This window comes from Paralichthys olivaceus, chromosome 8 (genome assembly GCF_024713975.1).
Source record: "Paralichthys olivaceus isolate ysfri-2021 chromosome 8, ASM2471397v2, whole genome shotgun sequence".
NCBI classification, from domain to species: domain Eukaryota; kingdom Metazoa; phylum Chordata; class Actinopteri; order Pleuronectiformes; family Paralichthyidae; genus Paralichthys; species Paralichthys olivaceus.
The window spans coordinates 3,545,721-3,573,079 of record NC_091100.1 but is presented as its reverse complement, the minus strand read 5'-3'; the positions used below and the strand labels follow the sequence as shown (position 1 = coordinate 3,573,079).

Genomic DNA, 27,359 nt, shown 5'->3' with positions numbered 1-27,359 from the left:
GGAGAAGTATCTGTTTGGTGATTGAGGTTTAGAGCCTGAAAAGACACGCACGTACACACACACACACACACACACACAGGTGTACACACTCACAAACACATTTCAGGCATAGAATCAGGGACAATGCTGTAATTCAGTAACAATAATGAATGTTCCAATTAGTCTGTACTCAACAATACATCCTCTCGGTACAGCTTTTACAACTGAGCGTATGTGTGCATGCTTGTGTGTGTTTTTGTGAGTGGTTAAGTGTGTGTGTGTGTGTGTGTGTGTGTGTGTGTGTGATGCGTTTCTAGTGTACCATTTATCTCTGTCTAGCCTGCTCTCCAGCATTCACAGTAAGATTGCACCTTATTACCTGTCTCTGCTGCGCTGTCCCGAGGGGAGGCCACTGGATGTTGTTGCTCAGGGAGCTGCTGTGTGTCGGTCAGAGCCGCGCTGGCCTTCTTATGCTGCGGCGGCCACAGGAGCGCTGCCTGAAGCCGGACTGGTGGTAGCCAGAAGAATTCTGTTCATTTTTCTGACTTTAAGCTGTTACGGTGGTTGATTCGTCAGAAAATACATTTCTATTAACTTCTTTCAATGTATTCACACTAGGGTGAGTCTTCTGAAGGGAATAGTGAAAAACATGTCAATACTATTACACCCATATTATTTAAAAGAAAAAATACACAAAGCAGTAGTGGCACACAATTAGAAAACAAAAGCTGCCGGTTTATTTTAAATACTGTTTTGCTATAAGGAAGATCATTTTTCCTTCAGCTCTACGGAATGTGTGTGTACGTGTCAGCATCTTTTATTTACAACAAAACATCCAAGTGAAGAAAAAAGAGATCACCAAATAGGGTCCAAATATGAGTTCAGTAAACAAACCTTATTCAATAGTATTTTTTTTAATTAGGCAGTGGAGCCAATGCTTGATCTACTGTATAGCTGTACTATACAATAGTAGAGTTACACACCTTCCAGTTTACAGAGAAGACCGTCTGACCCCCATCTCTCCATCCTCTCCCCACGCTTCCTTTAAGAAGGGATAGTTGGCTGACATTTTTTGCTAAAGAAAATAAACCATCCTTTGAGGCGCTGGATTTGTCTGCTCCATATGTGAAATGAAAATGTTGTGCCTGTCACCATAGCTATGCCTTTAGCACCCACACAACCCTGGAGTGATTGTGACATTCCTTCTCTATATGCCACCATCTGCTGAAAATATCCCACCAGAGATAAATGTTTGCTAAAAGTTTCAGCAGTGCAGAGGTCGTGTGACACCTTCTGCTCTGCTACGCCACCTTTTTTTTTATGTCAGTTTTTTAACCTCATCCCTTCACATCTCAAATACTGTAAATTGGACTTAAAACATTTTATCTCTGTGAAAAAACAAGTTGTCAGTGTCATGCAGAATATCCTGGGTTATATCAGGATATCTTCTCTTCACTCAATATAAGATGTCTGAGGCATCTGTTATGATTTAATATATCTGCTCCCGCACTTTTAGAGCTATTAAATTAGACAGATCAAAAGTGAAACCTCACTGTCCATCACAATCTAAAATTATAGTTCATTATGTAAATCACATCAGATTAAAATGACAATATAAGAGCCGGGGCTGTGGACTCTGGTTCATCTGTTTGATGGGTTGGTCGATATTCTCACACTATCGTTAGTGGAACATTCATAAGGAGAAAAGAGCTGCAGCTACTGCCTTCAAGGATTCATCCGTTATTTTTACACTACCCACCGAAGCCTGGTTCATGCTTCTGTATCCTACGCGTAGACGTGTACCTGACGTAGATTCCTACGCCGACGTGCACCTCCCCAAAAACTTGTCAAGGTGACGCAGGAGAGCTGTGATAAGTCTACTGGGTAGTGCCACATTATCTCTAAAGTAAACAGAGACGCTGGGGAATTTGTAATTAAGTTTACAGGAAACACCAGCATAGAAACTCCACCATCACCACTTGCGTCTTGTAATTACAGCGCGACTCACACACACTTATACGCACAACTATGAATGCTCAGCCCCGTGCACAGGATACCTGCGTACCTACGGTGTAGCTGAGACACAGAAGCATGAATCAGCCTTGAGAGTGCCCACCGACTGGAGACTGCAAAGTTTAGCTTGTTCTCAAAATCTAATGACACCTTGTCAGGGAAGTCGTTGATGTGGCTGCATTTTGTCAGAACCTGTGATCAAAGAAGTTGAGTCTGATCTTTGCAGTTTTTGCATAAACACGAACACAGTCTGAATATTGGATTAATTAAATCAGCGTCAGTTGCAGCTACCTGGCAACTCAATTCATATAAGAGAAGCTAACGAGGCATGTGGTGTGTGTGGACAGTTTACCAGCCAATCACAGGCCAACATACAGAGACAAACTACCCTTCATATCCAAGCTCAATTTAGTGTCCGTAATTAACCATTATGCAAAGAAATCCCCCGCAGACACTGGAGAATATAACGTACATACTTAACTCAGAAGTGCCCCAGGTACAAGAACCTTCTTGCGGGGGGTTCAATCCTTCTCCACAGCATGAAGGTTCTTGACAATGCTACAACTCCGCCCCTGTGCCGCCCCGTTAAGACAAGCAATACCTTTTTATTTTATGACTTTAACCCATCTGGTGAAGTAGGAGTAAAAAATGTCTCTTTCACTTGCCCTTCAAAAAAATCCTGGACAATTCTGGGCACTGGTGTCTTTTCATTTCTTGTAAGGCAACCTCTAAAACAAATAAGGGACATATAGACGATGCTTGTGTATGATGTTGTACACATCACAAAAGTACAACAACCAGCGCACTGCGAGTTATTTTAGGCATGGTAATGAGCAGATATGCATTCATTATGACTGCTTAGAATACATAACATTTAATATTCATTTGTTTCCAGGACTGAAGCGTTTTTGCTCAAGGACAACTTGTAAAGAAGACGATCAAAACTGTTAGAATACAGACCCATTTAAAACGTTTTGTCTGTTAGTGTTGTATTTCTCTAATAAAGTGCTTTTACTCAACATTTTCATTCAAGGCCAGTCTGTTTTTTTGAATTAGAACATTTTTCCCCTCTCGTTTCAATCCTCTGGACTTTCACCAAAAGCCCGTATGGCCTGTTCAGTCTCAGGGAGGGTTAAAGTATTTAACTCATACAATGGGAAAATGTATTTTTTCCTAACATACAGTGTTTAAATCTTGCTTCAGGCATTGTTGATCAGTTTTAATATGCAAGAAAACCTCCTGAGCCAATAGTTGCTCTGTTCTCCACAGCGAGGAGACTGCTGTGGAGCAGCAGCCAGGGAGAGAGACTGCGGAGCGGGGAGGACGAGCTGCCAGGCCCCCCTGCTGATTAGCTTGATTAATTAGACCTAGACTTTATCAAAGTGATATTTGGAGTTTGTATGCAAAGAGGCCCCCAGTAATGATAGCAGTTGTATTTGTGCTGTCATCGCGCCTGTTTGTTTTGCTTCCCCTCATGAATAAACATTCACTGTTTATTCCTGCCTCAATGCAATAACCCGTATTATATAGATTGACTTTAAAATAAAATTAAAGTAATGATTTCATTTTAAGTCTTGATTTGTCAACGTGACCACTCGACAAAATGAATGTCACTCTCAGTCGTGCAGCTTTGAGTGCGTTTGCTTTATAGATGTGAGTTTTGGCCGCCATATCGAGCAGGTGGAGAGACATTCTCTCACAAACACTCATTGACTCTTCTTCAATGTATGGCTCGGCAGCCTATGCCAAAGCTGGAGGTGTCAGCGTGCCAGACACTAAAACATTAAAATGTTCTGGACATTTTTTAGTCCCACCATAAATTCTCTCGTAGAATCCGCAGCAGAGAAGGAGCTGTGGAGAGAAGGGGTGAGGTTAAGAGAGGGAATGACAGGTGAAGGTGAAGACTAGATTACGATAAATATCTTGCACTTTAGGCCGAACTCTCATATCTTTGTTCCCTTTTTTTTTATTTTGGCCACGATATCTTAGCTTCCGTCATTCCTCTCCAAGCCAAGGAAAGTTTTTGTATCGCCGCACACAAACCACAACACACGTGCAAGCGTTGTTGTGTGTCTGTGGAAGAAAGGCGACTGTTGTATGTGTTGGTTTATCAGCTTTGTTTATCATGCGTGCCGATAAGCCTTTGAGACAGACTGGCAGATGGGCTGCGTGTGAAATTACTTTTTCTTTTGCTTTCCAATAACTTCGTATAATATGTTCCATTTCTCTCCTTCGTTTTCCCGTACTCTCGCAAACATTGCTTCTCTTTCAAATACACACACCCGCACATACGCACACACACACACTCAATTACTCTCTCTCTCCCAGACACATATCGCTTTACTCCCTCACCCTTTATGTTCGATCAATCTCCCCCCTGTCTCTCCCCACCGGCAGCCAATAGTGGAGCTCACGGTATAAAGGCCATTTTCTGTGAATCAGAGCGTTGTTGTGTCTTTGCCATTAGCTATTCATGAGCTCTCCTGGCTCAGGTCCGTATACCTGGATCGGTGCGTTCAGGAGAAGCAGTGGCCGACTGAATGTGGATTAACGAGAGTGTCACGTTTAATGCAGGCATGTGTTGTCACCGCGAGAGCGACAGAGAGGCAGAGGGAGATAGAGTGTCTGTTTATCTCATCAACAGACGAAAGGAAAAGCAGGTCCTGACCTGCAGCAATTTGTTTTGTACAGCTGAAACTGAAGATAGATTAGCTCCATGTGAGGATGTGTTTGCGTTATTTGATCATTTGATACCGAGAAACAACAACACAAGAGCCGTGTGCACTTGTTGGTGGTTTTATTTGGGTTTCTTTTCACACCTGTGCTGTGCATATGCAGTATTTCTCTGTGCTAGCCCTTTGCCATCACACCCGTAAAGACAGATATAAATAATTAAAGGACAGAAATCAAGAAAGATAGGGGGAGTGAAATGAAGGAGCAAGTGAATAAAAGTGCTGACTGCACGGTGATGGTGAAGGGGGGGGTGGGGGGGGTGGCAGGCGGGAGGGGGTGATGGAACGCTTCATCATCGGCCGCTGTGCTAAGTGACAGCACAGGCGCTCAAGACTGAGACAGAGGGGAAGGCAAGAGGTTGAGAGGGAGATGACGGGGCAGCGAGCGTGGGAGTAAAACCAAAGAAATGGGGGAGCTTGAACAGGAGGAGGAGGAAGTGAGAGGCAACTGACACGTCCCCTGAAATCACCCCCGTCCTTTTAATCTGTAGTCCGACTGTAAAGGGCGAGGAATACCTGAGACTGCTCGCCCCGTCCCTATATATCTCCTTACACACTTTAAATCCACAAGCTCATATGCAGACTCCTCAGGTACCTGCATGATTCACAGCGGTGCTTTGCTCTTTCTGCACACGCACACACACACACACACACACACACACACACACGCACACACAACTCACCACATTGACTTACAAATTGCAAGAAGACTCGAAGATGAAACTCTGAACTTCAAATTCCTGACTAGCTTTGAAGTTTTCCAACATCTCTCTCTCTTTCAGCCGCTCATGTCCCTTTAGCCAGAACCTGTGTGTTTGAGAGGGGGCTTCATATCTGCTGCTCTCCACGGGAAAAGCCTTTGTAATGTTTTTTTTTTTTTTCTTCTTAAATCTCCCTTTTCATGTTCTGGAGGTCTCTGTCCCTGGCAATTTAACATGGTGACCTTATCCTCTGTGTTGTACTTTTTTACTGTATATATTTATTTGAGACGTGTGTGTGTGTGTGTTGATGTATCTCTTAGTTTCCAAGCATCTTAAATTGTCTTAATATCATATCTCAGTGGGCAGATATAGTAAACAATGATAAGCCGGCCTGATCTGTGTTAGTAGATCTGTGGTCACGGTGCTTAAAAAGCTGATTTACACAAATGCCTTTGGAATAATCACCTTTACGCAATTTTGTCATCGTGGTTTGTTTGTCTGTTTAATTGTCAGCAGCATTACTATAAAACGACTACATGGATTTTCATGGAATTTCATGAAGGCTGAACCGATGAGAAACACATTACATTGTGGAGTGGATGTGGATGAATGGGGGATGTTTTTTTCACGCTCTTGGTTAGATAGGGCACTGACCATGGAGAAGGAAGGTCTGTCATCTCGTCCAGCCAGCCCCTCTAGTTGGTATTGTAACTTATTCAAAAACATTTTAAATATATTATTATTCAGTTAATTCATTTAATTTATTTATTAATTCTGATATCAGGAGCAGTGAGTTTGTGGAGAAGAGTTCTGTGATCAGATTCGGCTTGTTTATTGTAGTCCAATGATTCACTAACTCATCCATACACACACACACACACACAGACTCAACGTGTGTTTTCCTATCTGCCTTGACATTAGTTCAGGTTACGCAGAGTTTGAATGAGTTGTCCTGTCTCTTTTCATTATGTGCTGGTGACTGTTTCCCTGTCTGTCTGAGTGGGGGCATTGATAAAATGTTCTTTTTTTGTTTCCTCTTGAGCCTGAATCTGCTCATTTATCCCTGAGATGTTCACATCCCCCACTGGAATTTACTCCAGCAGGTTTGTGTGCCTCAGTCTGAGTCCTGTAGTGAACATGAGCCCTGTAACCTGCAGTTTTCTTGCAGACTGCAGAAGGATAATGCTGCAGGAAGCATGTGGCGTACCTGCTGTTAAAAAGATTTCATTCTTGCATCATCCTTATTTGATGGGTAGAAGATAATGACTGACTCCCCTTCAGCTCTGCTTATTAAACTAGGACGACAACTGCTATTAATGACTTTTCGGCAAATATAGGCTAGAAGTATACCTGCAAACAAGCTCAGCTCAAAGTTTGCCTCAAGATTATTTGTGACGGCACGATGATTAAAGTTATTTTGAACCACCATCTCTTTCGACCACCCTCGCAGACGGCTCTTAAATTTTCACCCAAAAGAAATCTAAAAATAACAAGGAAGGGAAATGCTGAGAAATTGAGAAGCCAAACAATGAGCACATGCCTCAAACACTTTCTCTGGCTTTGCTCCCTCAGTCATTATCACTTGACTTGTTTCATTTTACTGGAAACATCTGTGCTGGTATAAGTATATCTGACCTAGGTGTGTATAAGCTCTAGCACATGTGCATAAACATGTACGCAAAAAAACGTAAACAACCAGGAAAGAAGTCATACTGTATCTCGTCAAGGACATTTGTCAGTGTTATTGAATTAATTTAAGTCTCTAAGAACAATGTTCACTGAGATAGAGTCTGCCCTTCAAATGCTGTGTCACAGAGCTATCCTTGTCTGTTGAGGGAGGGAGGGAGGGAGGGAGGGAGGGAGGGAGGAAAGTTGAACGAGGGAGACAAGGAAGACGGTGGTGTTTGTTGCAGTTGGCGGCAGATGTTGTCACCATGGAAAGAAGGAAGTAGTGGAAGTAAACATCCACATTTGCAAAAACATACAGTACTTGCACAGAGCATATGGACTCATCCACAGTCAGGCACAAGCACGATATGCATGCACACACACACACACACACAGACACACACACACAGACACACACACACACTGACACTCTGAAGCTTCTCCCACATATTCGACAAGAAAACAGCAAATTAGTTAAAATGTATGAAGAAAGGGACAGAGGGACAAAGACAGTGAATAAGTTAGTAAGAGATGCAGTTCAGGGGAAGTGGAACTTAAAGCTATTATGTTTTCATTGTTTTTTTATCCCGCGCCCACACGGGTAACAGGTAAATGGCGTCGCCAGAGGACATAACATGCACTCCTTTTAAACAGAGAGCTATGCTTCACTTCAGCTGAAAATCAATGCTACAGGGCAGAGTTGAACAGAGGATAGAGGTGAGTGTGGGGTGAGGATGGTGGAGACGGATGAAGGCAGATTTGATAAAAGACTGGAGAGAGATGAAACAGTGAGGACCTTGAGACAAAGTTCAGAGTGTGCGGATGAGATGGACGCTGGAGACGGGCGGCTGGTTCATGCCTGAATTTTTCTGGCGACGGCATAAATGCAGCAGAGCATAAATTACTCATCGACAGCACTGACGTCAGTGTTTCCCCCGAAGGGCTCAATTCTTAGTCCTCAGATAAATTTCCTTTGTGTGGTGACGTCAGTGTGAAACAACTGCCTTTTCAGGTTTGTGGAAACCAGTTCTAAATTAGACATTACCCACGTCTACTAAAAACAACTCATACTCGTGGTGTGTTTGAAACTAATGGGACTTTCCACTGGACAACCCTTAGTTAAACCTTTGAAAATTACATATGATTCGTCGAGGTCGCGAAGCGTTGGCGTAGGAGTCACATGAACGTAATTAGGGAAGAGGTGCGAAACCTCTTGGTGTGAGGATGGCATCGTAAGTAGCCGGCTCCCCTTAAATATTTAGACTACCAGTTCAAAATGCCCAGGAGGCAAGACGCCGTCAGAATGTGAAGTCCTTTCCCCCCCTGTGATGTGAACCTCAGCACTCACATGTGACCTCGCCGACTCTCACATGACACTTGGTGTGGTGTGGATGTCTCACAGGGGTTTAAATGGGGCATGCATTTTAAGTTCATTAGTATAAGAAAAGGGAAATTATAATTTTAATTAATACAGCAAACATGACCTTATTGTTAAGTGGAGAAAGTTTTACTCACTTTGGCTCTTTGCCCGTCCCTTTTGAATTTTATTTTTAGATCTTTTGTGAGCAGAGCGCTGGACACAGACGGAGCCTCAGCATCTCAGAAGTAATACGTGATTTTAAAAAACGGATGCTGCTGTTTTGAATGCTCCCTCTTCCATTCTTCCTCCTCTGTGCCCCCCCCCCCCCCTCCCATCCTTTCTGCTCACCTCCACTTCTTTGCTCAGATGACCTTCTCCCTCTCCCATGTCCTCCTCCAGCTCCCTCCCCTCTGTACCTCTGTCTGGTCTGGCGGCTGTCACACTGATATCCTTGGTGCTGCGGTTTTGATCTCCGCCTTCAATAATGAATGAAAGGATACGATTCGTCAATCACTTCAAAACCATGTAGCCCACAATGCCCAAGGTCAGGACAGTGGCAGCTGTCAGAGGGGATGATGGCTTGCACAGGCAGGTGTGTGTGGAGGGTGCCCCAGTACATGCACCACACATACCCACAAAAAGAGCGGCCTGAGAAAAATTAGACTCAACCTGAAGGAAATTAAAGGATTGGGGTCAAGATAAACATCTGTCTTTTACCAAATGTGGGTTAAAATGTGAGTTTGAGAATAAAATAAATGAGTTTAATCGCCATCGAAAGGTGGCTGATATATTACAAACTTGATACCAGAGACATTTCAGGCTTCCTGTCTGTGTTTCAACTTAGATTTGTCCATGGAAACTCAAATTAACTGCACTCCACCCCTCCACAGTCACATTTCCCCTCTGGATCCTGACTCTGAATTATACTGTTCTATGGTTGGCTGGTCAATCTTTCAGTTGACCAGCCACTGGCAGAATTTTGGACCCTGGAAAGGAGGCGTACTTATGATGTGAGGTCCTCTAATGAAGAGGACTTCTGAGGTCTTCTCCAAAGACTGGGAGGTGAGAAGAAGAAGGACAATTAAATGATCCTATTGAAAGTCTGAGAGAAAAGAAGAAGACAAGCTCGCAGATAAAGAGAAGCAAGGAAGGAGGGAGATTAAGTGACACTTTCTCTGAAGTATGTTTCCTGAAGTGCTTTCTGAGGTATACAGGGTTCCATGTAGTCGAGTGTGTTGAGAGAGCCGGAGGTCAGGTTATCATGTCTGAACTTAGGCTTGTTTGTGAGATCTCTTAGTATCGGTGTGGATCTGGGTCAAACGTGTGTGTGTGTGTGTGTGTGTGTGTGAAGCCCTGCGGCTATGATGTGAAGGTAGTGTGGTAATCGTGTCCGACAGGTTCAGGAGCAGACTGGTATTGCCCACGATCACCGCTGCATGGTGGCACAAGTGGCACACACACACCCCCACACACTGTATTCTGATATGTGTATTCTGGATCGGTCTATGAATGCAGCCCTGACAGATCAGATTGATGAATGTTGTGTGTAAATACACGTTGGTTTATCTACCTGCAGAAGGACTTTTGTTTTTAATGAGGGAGTGTGGAATGTATCAGGGAGGAGGCAGAGCGAGGGAGGCGCAGAGTCCCGGAGATAAAAACAAGAGGAATAATTATTGTCTGTATGTGTTTGTCATTCAAAAGTGTTGAGGTGTTTTCAGAATCGCTTGTGTACACAACTTTTCTTCAGAGAAAGAGAAGGCTGCCGTCTCAGCGGGAGGTATTTATTTCACTCCCATTCACCTCCTCTCTCCTCCTGTCCGCCTGTCTGCTCATCAGGAGATAGGAGCTGACAGTTTTGTGTGAGTGCGTGTTTGTGTGTGGGTCTGTTTCATTGTGTGTGTGTGTGTGTGTGTGTGTGTGTGTGCTAGCATATGCCCTGCAGTGTGGCCCACCTCTGAAATGTCACTGATCACAGTCTCTTCCACCTGATTACCTCCATCCCCACCCGCCACTCCCCAACCAGGATCTCCCTTCTCCACCCCCCCGATATCACCTCTCCATCTCCCACTACCCCTCTGCCCTATTTATTACCCCCCTTTCCCTCCCCCACCCACAGCCCTGCACTTCAATGACCCCGTGCAGTCACAACATAATTCTCCTCAAGACATGTAAGGTTGAGAGAGTACACACACACACACACACACACACACACACACACACATACTTGCAGTGATTTGTTTAACAGATAAAACTCTTGCTCTGTTAAAGTACAGAGTATTAAAACTTGATATTTTATACTGTATGTGTACACATGGACATTCTCTCGAAGTTACACTGACATTATGAAATGTCGTTCATTGATATGAAACTGACAGAGTGACTGCTCACAGCTTTGGATCACAGACTTGCTCAGGTTAATAGAATTACACACTGGCCAGTCACTGAGTGAGTACAGGCCAAATGGGAAAATGGCCAAAGTCAATATGATTAAGTATTAATTGTGCACATATGTTTCTTTTCACCTGCTTCTGTCGCGGCGTCCAACACAACACGAAGTGAACCCAGACTGCAAAAGTTGCAATATGAACTTAACCTTCTCCCCAAATGTGATTCACCTTGAAAATCTTTCATCGTGGAGGAGAGATAAGATCCTGGTGCAAGAGCAGTTTTACGTGTACCTTGTTTAATCCGGACTCTCTGACTTTTCAGTTTAGTCTGAACCTAAACAACAACTCGGTCCAGATCAAACTGAACCCGTTTGCAGCGTGAAAACACATTTTTGGATGGACACAGCCTACGTAGGTGATGATAAGAGGATGGATGAGTGTGATATAAAAAGTCTTTACTGCAATCCCTCATTAGCAATGTGAAACCAAAACCTACTGGATCAAATGCGTTTGTGATGGTGTAGCTAACTTGACTCCTGCTCAGGCATCTGGCAATCGGCACATCAGGACCAGTCATTCATATATCAGCGCTTCAGAGACAGCTGTCAGTCAAAGCTGGTGGAAACATTGATTGGGGGCAGGGGAAGATGTAGCTCGGAGGAGGGAGCTGTGATTGGCTGTCCGAACGGGAGGAGACACTTTGTTCTTGTTCTCGAAGTCCTGATCAAAGTTCTGTAGTCACATCCTGTCCATCCTGCCCCGCCCACCTGTCCAGGACTGCACTTCAAGTCCAGTGCAGTTCAGTTCCCTGTGGACGCCCCTATCTTACAGTTCAGCTGAGGCCTGTTGGGATGAGTGGGTGAGCTGCAGCCTCGGTGGGTGAGCATCACAGCCACTTTGATTTCATCATCATCAAAAGCAGCAGGTGTCTTCTGCTTTCTGCTGCTATCAATTCCTGCTAGATTCCTTCAGTTAGTTTCCTGTAATCGGTGTGTGTGTGTGTGTGTGTGTGTGTGTGTGTGTGTGTGTGTGTGAAATCGACAGAGCTGGGTTAGGGTTGATTGGGAATGTTGCTGCTGATTTTGAATTCATCAGTGAATAGAAGTAGCCGGAGCCAGCTGTCCTCAGAGTAAATGTGGACAAAACACCGTTTTTTAACGGCGGGGAAAAGGACTTGTTGAATCGTTGATGCGCATCACAGTGCAAATGCTGCTGGTGTGTGGTCTTGCACAGAAAACCAGTGGCATGAATGTTGTCATATGCAACACAGTGTTGCTCCTAAGCTGTTCCTTTATTGCCAGGTGTAATTTTCAGGGCAAATGTCAATATAATTCATCACAATCAATTGTTTGCCATCACAATCATACTTACTGCTGTTATGAAAGTCTACCTCTATTCAAAGGAGACAACTTGTGACTCTAATGTGTTTTATTGTGCATGTTTAGTAAAGAGCGCTGCTCTACTCCGCAGGCAGTATAGCTCCTAAAACACCTCGTCAAAACCAGGTAACGTGAGAGCGGAGATTGACATTTCCGACAGAGGCTGAGGGGAGGAGCTGCAGCAACAGACAGTTTGAAGAAAATGATGTGTTTTGTGAAAATTTTCAAGTTAGAACCTAAATTCACTTTTCAGAGGGTTCCTTTAGTTCTGACTAAGGTATTTAAAATCTGTGTCACTGGTGTGACTTGGTACATTAGTGCTTCTGGCTGTTGTGACGACATTGGAGTTAGTCATCTGAGGCCTTGTATAAACAACCACCGTGTTTCGAGTCGCATGAGGGCGAGGGGGGGAAGGGTTGTTAAAACTCCCGGGGGGAGAGGAAAGGACAGCAAATTAAAATGATCAACCTGAATACTAGCGTGATAAGTCTCCTCTCCTGCAATAATCATATGCCCATATGAATACTGAAATACGCTTTGCGGCTTTTGCTCCCTCCCCCTGTTCATACTTTTAGCTTTTCAGACTAGTGGGGTTGTTGTGCAAGTCAGTGGGGACGTAATCCATAGCCCTTCCTGTGTGCAGAAATACATCCCAAAGTTCAGCAGAAGTTAATATGAGGCTTTGAGTGTGGGTGTCTTATTAGTCTTTTTCAGTATCTCTTTGTATAACTAACCCTCAAGTGTGACTAAGCACTGAAACAGTGTCTGTGGAAACACAAAGAGGCTAGCTGACTAACTCAGACGGCTGATGCCTAGCATTAGCCTCGGATGAACTTACGATCATATACAGTTCTGAGCAAAGATTTCAGGCACTTTAAATGTTTCGATTTTACCCATCGAGCATAACCACGAGGGAGAGAGAGTCATAAAGAACCAGAGTCACTTAAAGATCTTCAACAACAGGAAGAGCTTTTCTCTGTTCTGACTGTCTGTGATTCTCCAAGATGGTGGGAACAACCTATACCTGCCAAGAACCTGGGAAAACTGCAAATGAACGTCGGAGAATTGGTGCAGCTTTGAAGGCAAAGGGTGAAAAAAATTGATTTAATTTATGAATCTGGTGCTTATTGCACTTATGAAGTTATTTGATGAATACAAATTATATTTTGCCATATTCTAAAGGCATCCTCCTCTAACTTTAAGTGCACATAGAAAAAGTTTGAGACACTTTTCTGTGTGGATAGAAATCTATAATTCACATTAGAAATCTATAGTTCACATTACAGCAGGACTGTGGATTCCATCGCCATCCCTTAAATTGGATCAGAAAAGGATCCTTAATGAAAAATATGAACAGAAGCGAGAGGAATGATCCCAGCAAGTAGAACCTGTTTCTATGAGCAACTTGACTTGGTCGTAGATACTTGAAGACGTTTCTAGTCTTCTTCAGTTGTGACTGACTCACAGAGAGTCCCAGGTATTTAAAATCTTCGAGGTCGTTATCAAGGCCACTGGTGTCACTCGATGAATTAGTTGCTCCTGGCTGTTGTAGTGGCCGTCACCGGAGCTGGAGTCACCTGAGGACAAGCATAGACAACCCTTGTGTTTGGGGTCACATGAGGCCGACTGTCAATGGTTGTTAAAACTCCTGAGATGAGATGACAGGACAGCGAAGGTGGGAGATAACTGGTGTTGTGTAGATGATTTAGGTTTACTCTCCTCTTTTAAACCATCTGTCCTCCCTATTTAAAATTGTTGTTTTCGACCGGAAGAGTTGGCGCTACGGCGTGGAGCCATGCATTTGTTTAATGGCTGTTTAATTTCATTGATATATAGGTTTGTGCTTCTCTAACTGCAGAGGACTGCATTAATAGCTTTTCTGGGTGTGCATAGTGCACGTCTTACCTTTTTGTCTTGGTGTCTGTTGCTGGGTTTGAAAAACACTGGAATGCAGTGCTCGTCCCAAGAGTTTCTACTCCAGGCACGTAACGGATGACGTGGCTGGACCAGACTTTAAAGGCTATTCTTTAAAGTCGCTGCAGCATTTCTTTATTAAGGTGATTTTAAACATGTCTAGAATCACGACTGTCAACATAACTTAACTGGAGAAATGTGAAAATGATTTTTGGAAGAAAAAGCATGAAGCACGGTTATTTTATATTCCTGTTCATCAGCTTTCAGGTCAGAGCCACAGCTCACCTGAAATTCACCTCACTCCTGTGAAGTTCACTCAACTCCAGCCTCTCTGCAGAGGTTAGAGTTCCCGTTGTCTCTCAGGCAACAACTTCCCCCAAACAGTTCATTTTTCCTGGTTTCTTAGTTTTTCTTGTGCAAATTGCAGCGAAACGGAGCAGAACAAAGAGTTGTTGACAAATTGTTGACATTGTCTTGTTATAGGAACGTTTCCATGAGATTTTGAGGTTGATTTAGGGAAATATTTAGCTTTAGCACCAGTTTGTTTGTTAATCCTTTTGCTCATAGTTGTACAACCTCTGCTGTGGATGGTGCGCTGTATACATACTTTGGTATGAATAGTCAGTGTTCTTTTCTTCCAGCAGCGAATATTCACCAACAGCATCAGTCAACATTTTGATAATAATAACAATTAAGGGAAAATAAGGTTCTAAATAAATATAACCACTTATTAATAATAATAAAGATGAGATAAAAATATGAATTTAAATAAAATAGCATAAGAAAATTGACAACATAACCCACAGAATGATAATAAATGAATTCAAACATATTATAATAATAACAAGATAGTAAAGTAGATCATTTAAACAGAAATGGAGAAGCCTGTATCAGGACAGTCTGCTAGTTAATGGTGATAAGTCAACATATGTAGGTGAAATGTTTCATTTGAAAGTAAAGTGGGCTGGTTTCCCTGATATTATTGTGTTCACTTGCTTTTTCTTTCAGCCGCTGCTGATCCTCCCATAAACCAGCAGCAGATAATTGCAAGCGATTTAGAACAGTTTCAGGATTTTTTCACCTGACCTTTGTAAACCCTTCGATTGGGAAATAAAACCTAATTTCTCACCACCTCTGTTTTATATTGTCCAATTAATTTGCTGTATATTTTCCTGAACCCCTTTCTTCCTGACTGCTCCGAACACATCAGAAAGTCAACTTATAATTCTCCTTTTTGTTTCTCACAGTGTGTCCAATGAAGTGTTTTTAAATGCCTGTTGAAACAAGTGCAGGCAGACTTATTAGATTATATAGGAGTGGAACTCATTTGCACCCCATAATCAAATAGATTGTTGTTACCACTGTTAAAAAAAGAAATGGCTTAGCTGTGCAACTTTTACTCACTTATTCATAGAAAAATTACTCTTAATATAAAACCGATCTAGTTATTTTCTCCCCTCAAACTCCTGCATCAAAAAGGCAGTGTTGGGATAAATGTGTGTGTACGTGAGAGAGTGAGACAGAGAGCCAGGCTATCGGTAAATCAGTATTCATAGACTATCGCCAGATCTGCCAGCCCCGTCTCACAGCAGGGGTTTCAGCTCTATGAAGATAAAGTGATTTTTTCAGGAGTGAGTGACCCTAAATCTGACCTGAAAAACACATACACACCCTCACGGTGCACGCACGTACACACACCGTCTTAACCAGCAATTAAGCAGGCACTGCTGGAGTGAGAACTCCACTTCAGTTTCGTTCCCGCACTCTCAACGCTCTGCGATGCATTTCACACGTCAGGGTTTTTCTTTTTTCCCTCATCTGACTGCAAACTGCGAATGGTTATTGTTTGACCACCTATGGCAAACGGACACATTTTCAAATTTCAAATACTAAAATGAACACCTTCGCCGGGGCTGCTGCTCCATGACCTCAGATCGAGCCAGGGAAAATTTCCCATCCCGACGCAGCTGTTACTGTAATTTTAGGATTAATTTCAGGATGTTTAATGCAGCACAATGTAAGAATAATGATCCTTACTGGCCCATTTGTAAAGGACAAGTCATTTTGGGCCTAATGTCCAATAACTGTAAAAGCACAGAGAGATAGAGTGAAACAGAGAGGAGAGAGAGCGGGATGGTGGCAGACTATCAGCCCCTGAGCAGTGACCCTGCTCCTCTCCTCCTCCTGTCCTTTCATCATCTTCTCCCCGCTCCCCCCCTCTATCACAGCCTTCATCTCTCGGGCAAATTGAATTCCTCCCCAGCATCTGCCTAAGCAGCTCCATAAGATGGGCCTGAGAGCAGAGGCAGGCACATGTCACAGCAGGGGTGAAGAAAAAAAAAAGTGTCGCACATGTAAGTACGTCTGCTCTCTCCTTTCACACTCAGAGGCCAAACTCTCTGTTAGGCAGCGAGACTTTGAGCTGCCACACACTTTGACAGAGATGGACCGAGGGGCAACAAGAGAAGAAGAACAAAGAGCGAGGGGGGGGAGTTCTTGATAGACAGACAGGTGGCTGGGTAGACAGGCAGATGAGAGGGAAAGACGGGTGAGGACAAGGGAAGACTGTGGGGAAGAGAGAGTGACGTGTTGACACTGATTGATGGAGAGACAGACGGTGAGGAAGGAAGAGAGACCGATGACATCAATGAGTGAAACATGCTGTTAGCTGACCTTGTTCCTCTCGGATGTGGTGTTCTCCGTCTCTGTCTGTATGGTTCCTAATGGACTCTCTCTAAAATGGAAAGAAGGGATTAGAGGGAGTTGAGTGGGGGGGGGGGGGGGGCAAGAACATTTGGCTTTGCACTGAAGGAAGGAAGTGGTAGACGAGTGGTAGAGGCACAAAATGTCCACATCTTTCCAAGTGTACAGTACACATGCACCATATAGACATTTCTAATTGAGGGTCATATCTGGTAAGCTCTGCTCGCTCGCTCGCTCGCTCTCCTTCCCCCTCTCTCTCTCTCCTTCTCACGCCGAGGCAGGCGGAGGTGAGTTATCGTGCTGGTCAGCAGTATGACATTGGAGTCTGCATTGCCAGCCATCGTCTGTAGAAGCGGAATATTCCAAATAAATCCTTATACTTGCATGCACACTCACATGCACACGCACACACCATCTCCTTCTCTCTCACACACTCACACTCACAGTCTTGAGTGTAAATCTATCATGGATGGAACACTTCCCTCTTGTGCAAGGAGCAGGCAGCTATCAATCTAGAAGGGAGAGGAGGGGGAAGAGGGTGAGACAGTGGAGAAAGACAAGGGGAGAAGAAAAGGTGGCCCTGACACATCCACAGGGACTGAGGAATAAGGAAGGGAAACCGAGACAATGGAGACAAAATGAGAGGTGCAGAGGAGAGACGGAACCGCGAAAGCTGAAACGACAGGGTGGGGAGAAGATTGAGTTGACAGGAGAAGGAGAGCGAGAAAGAGGGAATGTAAAAGTTTGTAAAAGAGTTATGGACCTGTCCGTACATACTGTCACAAGCAGATAAGCTTCGTCCCCTATAACCCAGAGTGTGTGTGTGTGTGTGTGTGTGCGTGTGTGTGCGTGCGTGTGTGTGTAAATGCTTGATGGGCAGAAGAAATCTGTAACTTCCCTCACCTTCACCTTTCGTCTCAGACCCTGGTGCCGGGTTTTGTTTGTCATTTGGATCCCGGCCCCGGCGCATGTTGACTGTCCTGCAGCTCGCGGCTGTGGACAGACATTTTTAGCTTGATGTCTCTACCTTGTGTTGTGGCGAGCCAGGTCTGAGCGCCGGAGCCAAGAGTTAAAGACTGGATGCTGTTGTGTTGAAAGCAGCTGCAGCTGAGCCCCCGCAGCAAATGTACATTGTAAAATACGGCAAGCGATTTCAACAGGGTTATCATAAGGTTTAACACTCTGAGTCACTAAATAATACAATACTGTGCAGTTTCAGCCGAGCCTTAAGAAATAAAACTTGATGTCTTTATAGAGAAAAACAAGATGCAGAAAAATTGCAGTTAACTGGTTGTTTGTTATTTCACTGATCAGTTCAACATCACATCGGAGCTGGAGAAAATCCAAACACGTGCATTGACAGAGACTGTGGACGACTGTTGACTTTTTGTCGTCATGCGAAGCCTTAAAGCGCCCAAATGGCATTTGATGCAGCAGCGTGCGTGTGCGGCCAAGTAGTTACTGCGGCGGTCCGGGGATTTGATAGAATTACTGTTTTTCTGGACTGCTGTTGCAGATCAACCCTGACGGATTTGTCAGAGCAGTGATGCACATCGCCTTGCAAATGCTTCTGGTGTGTGGTCTTACATTGAAAACAATAGGCATGTTTTGACACGCATCATACACGCAAGACGTGTGTTGCTCCTCGGGTTCAATTTGAAAGTCAAAAATCAATATTATTCATCGCATTGTTTACCATCAAACATGGTTTTATGAATATCTCCTTTCATTTAAAGGAGACATATTGTACTGTCTCAGCTTTGCTTTCCTCTGCTGTGTTGTAAGTGATTTCTTTACGTTACAGCATGCAAACCTTTTCAAGTGATAACACAAATTAAAGTGATGAACCTGAACATGAGCAGAATATGTCTCCTTCAGTATCAAATCAATGAAACTTCAGTCATGGGGTGGGCATCTCCACAAAGAGATAATCCCAACAGATGTGTCTCAGATTTTGCTTCACACCGTCGCACTCACTACTTGAAACTGCTGAAGGTGTCTAAAGAGTGAGATGAAGTTGAGAGGGTCAGGCTGCAGGAATTCCAGTGCACATATGCTACCTGTACCTTTTGCAAAATGGTAAAAGAAAAATCTTGACTCTGAATGTGAGGAGCAGGAGAAAGTACACACGAGGAAACACATTTCATTCGGTAACTTTTCTCTTTAAAGTTGCTTTGATACCAGATGTCTTTTCAAATTCTGAAATGAGTTTTCATATCTGCTTTGACTTTCGCTAAATGGCACCTGCCAACATTATTACAGAATTTTCTGATTCCAGCTCAAAACTATACATAAAAAAAAAAAAAATCAAGATAAGCGATGTGAATGTTTTTCCAACTTTCTCTTTGTGTGAAGAGCAGAACATGAATAGAACCTTTTTTCCTCCTTTTTGTTGTGGATGAATGCAGCTGAAATTTGCCGCAAGAAAAAGGGGAAGGCAGCTTTTTCAAATAGCAAGAATAACATACTTTCCTTTCTCTGTCTCTGTTTGTCTGTCAGAGATGGCCCCCTACCTGCGAGGGGGTGGACCAGGGCAGCAGGTGGTGTTGGAGGGAAACAGGCTGGTGCTGACCTGCCTGGCTGGAGGCAGCTGGCCTCTGCAGTACCGCTGGACTCTCAACAACAGCAACTTCACCGACTGGACACAGCAGTTCAGGTCAGTTAGCAGCGACTGGCATTGTGTGACTTTCTGTCCTGTATCCTTTTCTTATCTCTAAAGTGTTGTGTCTGCCTATTGGTCCTGTCCTCCTTTTTTCTGAGAGTCGTCGATGTGTGATTCACTCTATGGACGTAGACTCCGTGTCCTGAAAAGTGAAGCCATTGTGGAAAGTGCCTGAAACCTCCATAGTCTTAATTCTCAATTCCTAGTTTCAAAACAGCCTGATGTTCCTTTTGTAAATGCTAACATGACAATGTTTGACGTCACGGTGGGTCTCCACTCGTCATGAGTTTGGATGCGAACAGGCTTGACTCTAAAACTTTCTGCAAGGAAGTTACAACAAACCAACACATGCAAACAAGTTATCTTCTGAAAAAATGCAACTCATCCTCTGGAGCCGCTCCAGGGTTTTGTCCGTAGCATTGGGATAAACAGCTGCTGCATAAAAGCTGCGCCTGTTAGTGATGGACTGTGCTCGGAGAAGGTCAGAACGTTTAGGCTGTGGAACAAAAGTGAGATTAATAATTGCATTAGCATTATAAATATGTATATGGTCTGGGGAAAGAAGAGGAGAAGCAATCAATATGTGAGCTTCTTTCTCTCCGTGCCTCTCTGCCTCTCTTCCTGTGCCACTCTCCTTCTGTCCCTTTGTGTGTTGCTGTGGTAAGAGCGAAGCAATCCCTCTCGGCAAAACTGCAGCTGTGAAACAAAATTGTTTTTCACATCATTCAGAAATACAGAGAATCATGGGAATACATGCACAGTGAGGGAATGAGAGGTTGAGCCAGCATTTTGTAGGCAGTCGTCGTTTGAGCCAGGAGACGTTGTGTTGCTCTGGATTGCTCTCAGCGTTCTGGCTACTTCAGTTTGGTGGGGCCAGGGCTATGCTGAATTGGCAGGGAGCTGTGAGTTTGAGAGTGTGTGTGTGTGTGTGTGTGTGTGTGTGTGTGTGTGTGTGTGTGTGTGTGTGTGTGTGTGTGTGAGACCATCTGGTATTTCAAGCCTGATTTTTCTAATATGCCCATACATCATTCATATTGTTGAATATTTTACTGTTAATTGATTAAAAGCAGAGCAAAGTAAGTAGAGTGGTGTCCTCAGCCTACAGCTTCTACTGTCCACGTCCTTGAGCAAGACACTAAACCCACATTGTTCCTAATTCTTCGGTGCTTTCCAGAGCAGCTCATTGCCACCGGAGCGTGGGTGTGTGTGTTTTTGTGAATGGGTACACACAGTTTAAATCCAGTCCATTACTTTGATCCATATTTTGTCCCTTTCCAAAACTTCTCTACAACGTGATTTATTTGTGTTCATCTCTTGTGTTGTTTCGTGTACGGGATGGTAAAGAATCCAGATGAGCTGTGCTGTAATTGCAAAACGATTTAACAGTCAGTTGATTGACGGAAAATGAATCTGCAATTACTTATATAATACTAATCATTTCTTAGTGGTTTTTTAACGCAAACATGACAAATGTTTGGTCTCAACTCTTGAGGATTTGATCGATGGCTTTCTTGCACAGAATACTACACTGAATTTCAATCAGGACCATGTGTCCCGACTGAAATCCAGTCAACACAAGTGGTGTGTTCTGGGACCTTCCTGCCCTTCTGTCAGTCGCCACGGAAAGTATGAGAAGGAGGTGCAGGGGTGGGTTGTGGAGTAGCTTTGCTGTGTAAGCAGGTAGAGGAGGCAGCTGAACAGCTTGAATAAAGCGTGCCATAGAAACTTTGCCAATCGGGAGCATAGGAGGGGATGAGCTGAGTCACCGGCTGAACTGCTGCTGTCGCACTGGAATGTGGCTGAGCTTGACTTTGTGACCTATCTGAACTTATGATCGTCTTATGATCACCCAAAAATGTAAAAAATAATAATTTAAATAATAGTTTGTTGCAGCCTTACTGACTCACATCACTGGAAAGTTACGCATCAGTTCAGCTACTGTCCCTTTTCTCACTTAAGGATTGGAATTAAAATTCATCACGAAAAAAGTTTGACTTAAATAAATGAGTCGTTAATATTTGCATTGTCTCCAAGAACAGGAATAAGTAGGCTACCGCACTTATCTTTAAAACTGTAGAACATTTATAGCTGACAAATACACTTATTTTACACAAAGAACACTTTCTCTAGCTAATCCCTCTGTTAATTAAATACTACCTCATTGAGCTCGTAGAAATAAATTAAACTACTCTACCTCCTTCCTCGTTCAATGCAAGCACAACACACAGCGAAGAAAATAAAGGAAACAAACAACGACTCGTGGGACACTCGAATCACATATCCACAACTTTTCCTCCTATTATATTTTAACTAGAATGTTCAATGTGATGTGATGTGATGAATACAGATTGATGGATAACGGAGGAGTTTGGTCAATTTGTGTTGAGTCTGTCTTCCTGTAAAAACCTGACTGAACTTGTTCTCGTCCTGAATCCCACAGGGAATCTTTTACTTCCCTTTCAGACTAATTTACTGGGAATGTATCGTATTGATTCACGGCTGTCAGCACTGCACTTTGTGTTCGGTGAGATAAATAAAGAAAAAAAACAAACAACTTGTGAGAATTAAAAAAAAAAAATACAAATACAGTGATAGCCCCGGTGCACACACCTATTAAAAAGGAATGGAAGATGGACAGAGAGAGAGAGAGAGAGAGAGAGAGAGAGATGCAGCGTTAGGCGTTGTCCAATATCAAAATCTGTTTCAGGATGAGAGGTGCTCTGTAATGTGTCACTCCTGATGCAAATGGAATTACGTGCGTGTGCCTTTTGATGTTCGTGTGTGTGTATTAGTGTGTGTGTATTAGTGTGTGGGTTTGTGTATGTTGGCAGCGGACGCCGACAGCCTGGGAGTTAAATACTTGGCTGTCCTGGTATTCATAATGAGCCCCAAAGCGATGTCCAGTTGTACTGTGTCTATGCCGTTTGTGTGTAGCATGTATCCATGTGTACATGCGTATGCATTTGTGTGTTTGCCCAGCATGGCACCAACCTAGATCCTATGCCAAGCCTCCCATTAGTGAAGCACAGTCCATTAAAGCCCCATTAACAAGCCCTTTTAGAACCAAAAACAACACGCACACAGTCAAAAACCTTTTATACAACACACACAAACACAAATACACTAACACACATGCCTTCCCTTCTGTTATTGGAGAACTTTGACAATCTCAGGTCCAGTCCATTCTTAGATCAAGGTCATGGAAGGAAAGTACACAAGAGTGGTTACATATGGACCAACAGACCTTCACCTTCCTCCCCCTCCGTGCTGCTGGTCTCAAAACATCACTCCCAACTTCTCCTCCCCCGTCTTTATTTACAGCTCCGAGATAAAACAAAACCCTAATGAATGTCCTCTCTGCGTGTCCGTCCATCCACAGGCTGTCCGTCTCGTCTCTGAAGAGGACCGACGCCGGCCTGTATCAGTGCACAGTGAGGAACAGGATGGGAGCGGTAATCCACAGGAGAACAGAGGTGCAGGTGGCCTGTGAGTACACACCAATACACACAGATTGTACACGCCATTATAACAACACCCGATACAGGTTTGTTTTTGTGATGTTGTTTGAGGAAGATTTTAACCAGGAAATCACCAACGAGGAAAATAAACAAGATAATTACTGATGTCAAATTCAATTTGGCAGTTTTCTATCGTCATTGTCGAAAGAAAACTGGTGGAAAAAGATTAGTATATCTGAAAATCACAGAAGTTCTTTCCTTCCTTCATATCTGTTGTACTTGACATGGATCTTACGTTTCATTTATTATGGTGTTAAAAGGTTTCACTTGTTGAAACCTGCAGAAGTCCTCACACCAAATCCTCTCTGGCCTCTGAACCATTAGCTTCTGTAACTCCATGCAATCTTCAATTTGGTTATTCCTTTCATCTCTTCTCCTAAAAAAAAAAAGTTAACCATGTTCCCGGGGTTAACTTTTTATAATTTAAGATGGAACAGCATCCACTGTGCTCGCTATCAAAGATTCAGTTCAACATAAATTAAACTACAGCTCCCAATGAAACCAGTGTGGCAGCGTGGGTACTTACATCATAGTAACTTTTGTTCATGCCTTTATAATTCATAAATTTCCCCAGTTATCTCAGCAGCAATGTCTGCGTCTAAAATCCCCCACAGCGTTCAGTCCTCTGCGTCCTGCTGTTATTACAGACATGTCTGAACCACACTGAACCCTCGACTTACCCCCGGACTCACCTCGTTTGATAAGCTGAGACATTTTGCCTGCAAAGGTCCGGGGCTGATGAGAAAATGTGTTTAATAAAGGCTGCCAAAATTAAGCTATATTAAATTCACAAAGAAATTAGATTGTGTGTCAAAAACCTCAGTTTAATCCGACAATATGAAGCAAGTCACAGAACCTACGACTCTGTTTCAGAGCGATGGACCCGGGGAATGGTTTGCAAACAGGCAGGAGGAGTCATGAGCGAATTGTTTGAGCTCATTGTACCGTTAGCAGCTAAGTCTTCACCCCGCTTTAAGATAACTCGGATTTGAATGAAGTGCTGAGAAGAAAATACCAGGTGACAGTGAAGCGTGGAGTAAAGAGAAAATAGAAAGAACCTCTGAGAACCTTTCCGACTGAGCACCACAGTCCTTCTCTGCTTCTCCTGACTGACTAGCAGTGATGGAGGAAGTAGACAACACCGCAGAGTAAAAAATGTAGTGAAGTAGAAAGAACAGATATTTGTACCCAAAAAGAAATGTTCTTAAATAAAGTGCACATACATGAATGACACATGAACAGCAGTAGATCACAAACTAACCCGGCAAGGTTCTGTGTCATCAAACGTGTAAAACCACATCGTTTGTGAACATGAGTTTCTCTGTACCACTTCGCTGATGCTCTAATTTTCTGTTGAATGCTCTTTTTTTTTTCTTAGCGTGACTTGTTATACGTTGTCTTTACTCTCGCTCTTCATTCCTCCCCCTCCCTCCAGATTTAGGAAGCTTCTCCACAGAGGAGCAGAGAAAGACAGCGACTCAGGGCCGAGCAGCCATCATCAGCCCGCCACCCCTCGCTTCTTTCCCCCGACCCCTCGTCACATGGTTCAAAGACGGACAGAAGATTATCCCCAACAACCGAATGTAGGTGTCTCTCTCATCCTCTGTTCCGCTCTCTCCCTTTCTCTCCCTTTCACTCTCATCCAGGGACTCACTGGAACAAGCTGTTTGCAAAGAATACGGACTGAGATAAAAATTTAAATTTTTCACTCCTTATCCCTCTGTGGTAAATTAATTAACTCGTTCTAGAAGCTAAAATGTTCTTTTTTAATCCCTGCACACCGATTGTTATGAAGCTTAGATAACTGACCCTTTTCATTAGGCATCACTACCACAGACATAACAACGTTATGAAGACAAGATAAAATGGATTTTTCAATTAATCACATCTACAGGGCTATTAAGTAATTTTAGGTATACCCGAAATCTTCCTTTATGTAAATTCCCTGGATGTGTGGTGCAAGCTGTATTTCACAGCCTTTTTTTAATGCCGTTGTCTGGCTCTTTTTTAAATGCCTGACATTTGCATATTACTCCTTCGCTGCTACAGCTATCCTGTCAGTGTTTTTATTTTGAAAAATGTTCAATCTGTGTATTAATGATGTAATTACTCAGACAAAGCAGGGAACGGTGGGTTTGTTGTGAAAGGTTTTTGAGAATCATTCGCTGCAGATTATCCTGAATGATTTTAGAATGTGTGGCTGTTCGAGTCTACTCATCAGTGAAAGTAGGTGTTGAGGCGCAGACCTGTTAGACCTGATGCAGCCTAATAAAAGCAGAGGTTTTATTAGGCTGCACTCGCACTCTTAGATAACTAACTCCCCATTTAGAACACTAACTGCTCCCCTGTGTGTTATCGGGTGAAATTGTCAGTGGCCTTGCTGTGCGCGTAAACGGCCAGACAGCAACTTCACCGCTCCTTTAACGACAGTCGCCCAACCTCGCGAGCGCGTCTGCGAAAAAGCTTCGTGGAGAGTTAGGTTACACAAGCGGCTTGTTTTATTTTACTTTTGTCTTTGGCTCGCATCAACTTTGACTTTGCTTTTTGGATTCGAACTAATAGAGAAAAGGACTCTCCCCGTTAAGTTAATGGGGCGTCATCGAGTGTGGCTTAATGACAGCGGACTGCAATTATTTTGCTGTTAAAGACACAGTCGGCGTTGAAAGTGTTTACTGTCAGAGCATCACCACTGCACTGCGTTAGCCTCTTTACACTGTACTCCCCGCTGCTATCCATGAAAACAGAAAACTGGGAGGCCCTTTGTTCTTCTTGCTTTGTACTTTTACAGATTGTTTCATGACAACAGCCCATTAACATATTTTAATAAGTGCAGATATCGGAGCTCTGTGTGACCAAAGATGTTTCAAAAACGGGCACGTTTTTTTTTATATATCACTTTTAAGGTGGTGACTGTCCGTACCCAACTTTAAGATTGACTGTTTCCCTCGTTTTCAAAAATCTGTGACAGTAAAATAAAGACACTTGCTGCTGCGAGAGCGAGCCAGAAAACTTTTTCTGTCACATCCACGTGTCTGTTACTGTACTGGCCTTTTCCATCCACACCAAAGAGGCACAGTGAGCAGCCGTGATGCACTTTGTCTTCCACACCTTCTTCTGTAACACCCACTAGTGGTCGTTGGCCAACTTTTGAGTCCACGTGCACAGAGGCAGCTGATTCCCGGTGTGCTTGAAGATAATTATTTAGAGCACCCTGGACGTTTTTATAAATGTGTGTAGCTGTTACAAAAGGTCACACTCGAAAATCTAGCCGACACAGAGAGGAGTGAGCCACCATCATTATTTCACAGACTCAAAAACCAGGCTTATATCTTATGTTTATTTAAGTATAAAGAACAAACAGCCACGACACATCTTTTATCTGTTCCAACCTCAGTGTCGACCTCAGCTTAACCACAACGTTACTTACACAAGAAACAAAAGCACTGTGATTATCTCAGGTGGCAGAGGTCTGCTGTGGAAGCTCCCCACCCACAACCATGGATGTCAGGAGCCAAACAGATGAGTTGAGACATAATTATGGAAAAAAAGAGCCAAAAAAAAACAAAAAACTGCAGTTCACATAAAAATTGAAACTAATAAACGTTGAGCTGGAGCTGAGGAAGCTGCAGACGCTGCAGACTAAGCACTGATGCAACAGTTGCGGCAGTAGGTTAGCAGAGCATTTAAAACAAAATATGATTTGACAGTGAGCAATCGGCTGTCACAGTTTGGCAGGTGCACTCAGCCGAGCAGTCATCCGAGAGCTTTGGCCTTCTGATCACAACACAGATGATGATGTCGCTTGATTTGGTGCCAATACATGTGGCTCCATTTCTCTTTGCCCTTCAACTTGATTATTTAAAAAAAAAAAAAAAAGTCATAAACATCCTGGCTAAAAATGCACAGTCTTGAATTTTATTATTACGATAAATTATTAAGTTCAGGATCTCCTTCAGCTGTTTATTGCCCTCAGAGTTAGTTTCTCCTGAATACCTGCCTGCCTCCGATGAAGCTGTGAGAAATTAACACGTTTGCATGAAATACAATATCAGTGACATTCTGGGAGTACAGAGAGCATAGATGCTGTGTCACACAGCACCAGGCCTTACACTTAACGCAGGAAGTATTTTATTTGGTCCATATACAAATTTTATGCGGAGACAGGGAGACATGTCGCCTCTGGTACTTAATATAAATCATTTGTCCACCTCCATTAACTCTATGGAGTGTCCTAGACAATCTCTCCCCTCGTTGAATGAATGAGGGAGAGATTCGGCAGTCAATATTTCACACGGTACACACCTCTGACAAACAGCTGGCACAGCTGCACATCAGGCCAT

At 43.3% G+C, this 27,359-nt stretch overlaps 1 protein-coding gene across 2 annotated transcripts in view; it reads left to right on the top strand.

The window, feature by feature from the left end:
• sdk1a (sidekick cell adhesion molecule 1a) overlaps positions 1-27,359 on the top strand; it is a 221,523-nt gene that overhangs the window by 66,642 nt on the left and 127,522 nt on the right. For both annotated transcript variants that reach the window (XM_069530412.1, XM_069530411.1), the window contains exons 2-4: positions 19,339-19,495; positions 22,881-22,987; positions 24,455-24,602. In XM_069530412.1, coding sequence (XP_069386513.1) covers positions 19,339-19,495; positions 22,881-22,987; positions 24,455-24,602 — 412 coding nt within the window. The remainder of the gene's footprint in view (positions 1-19,338; positions 19,496-22,880; positions 22,988-24,454; positions 24,603-27,359) is intronic.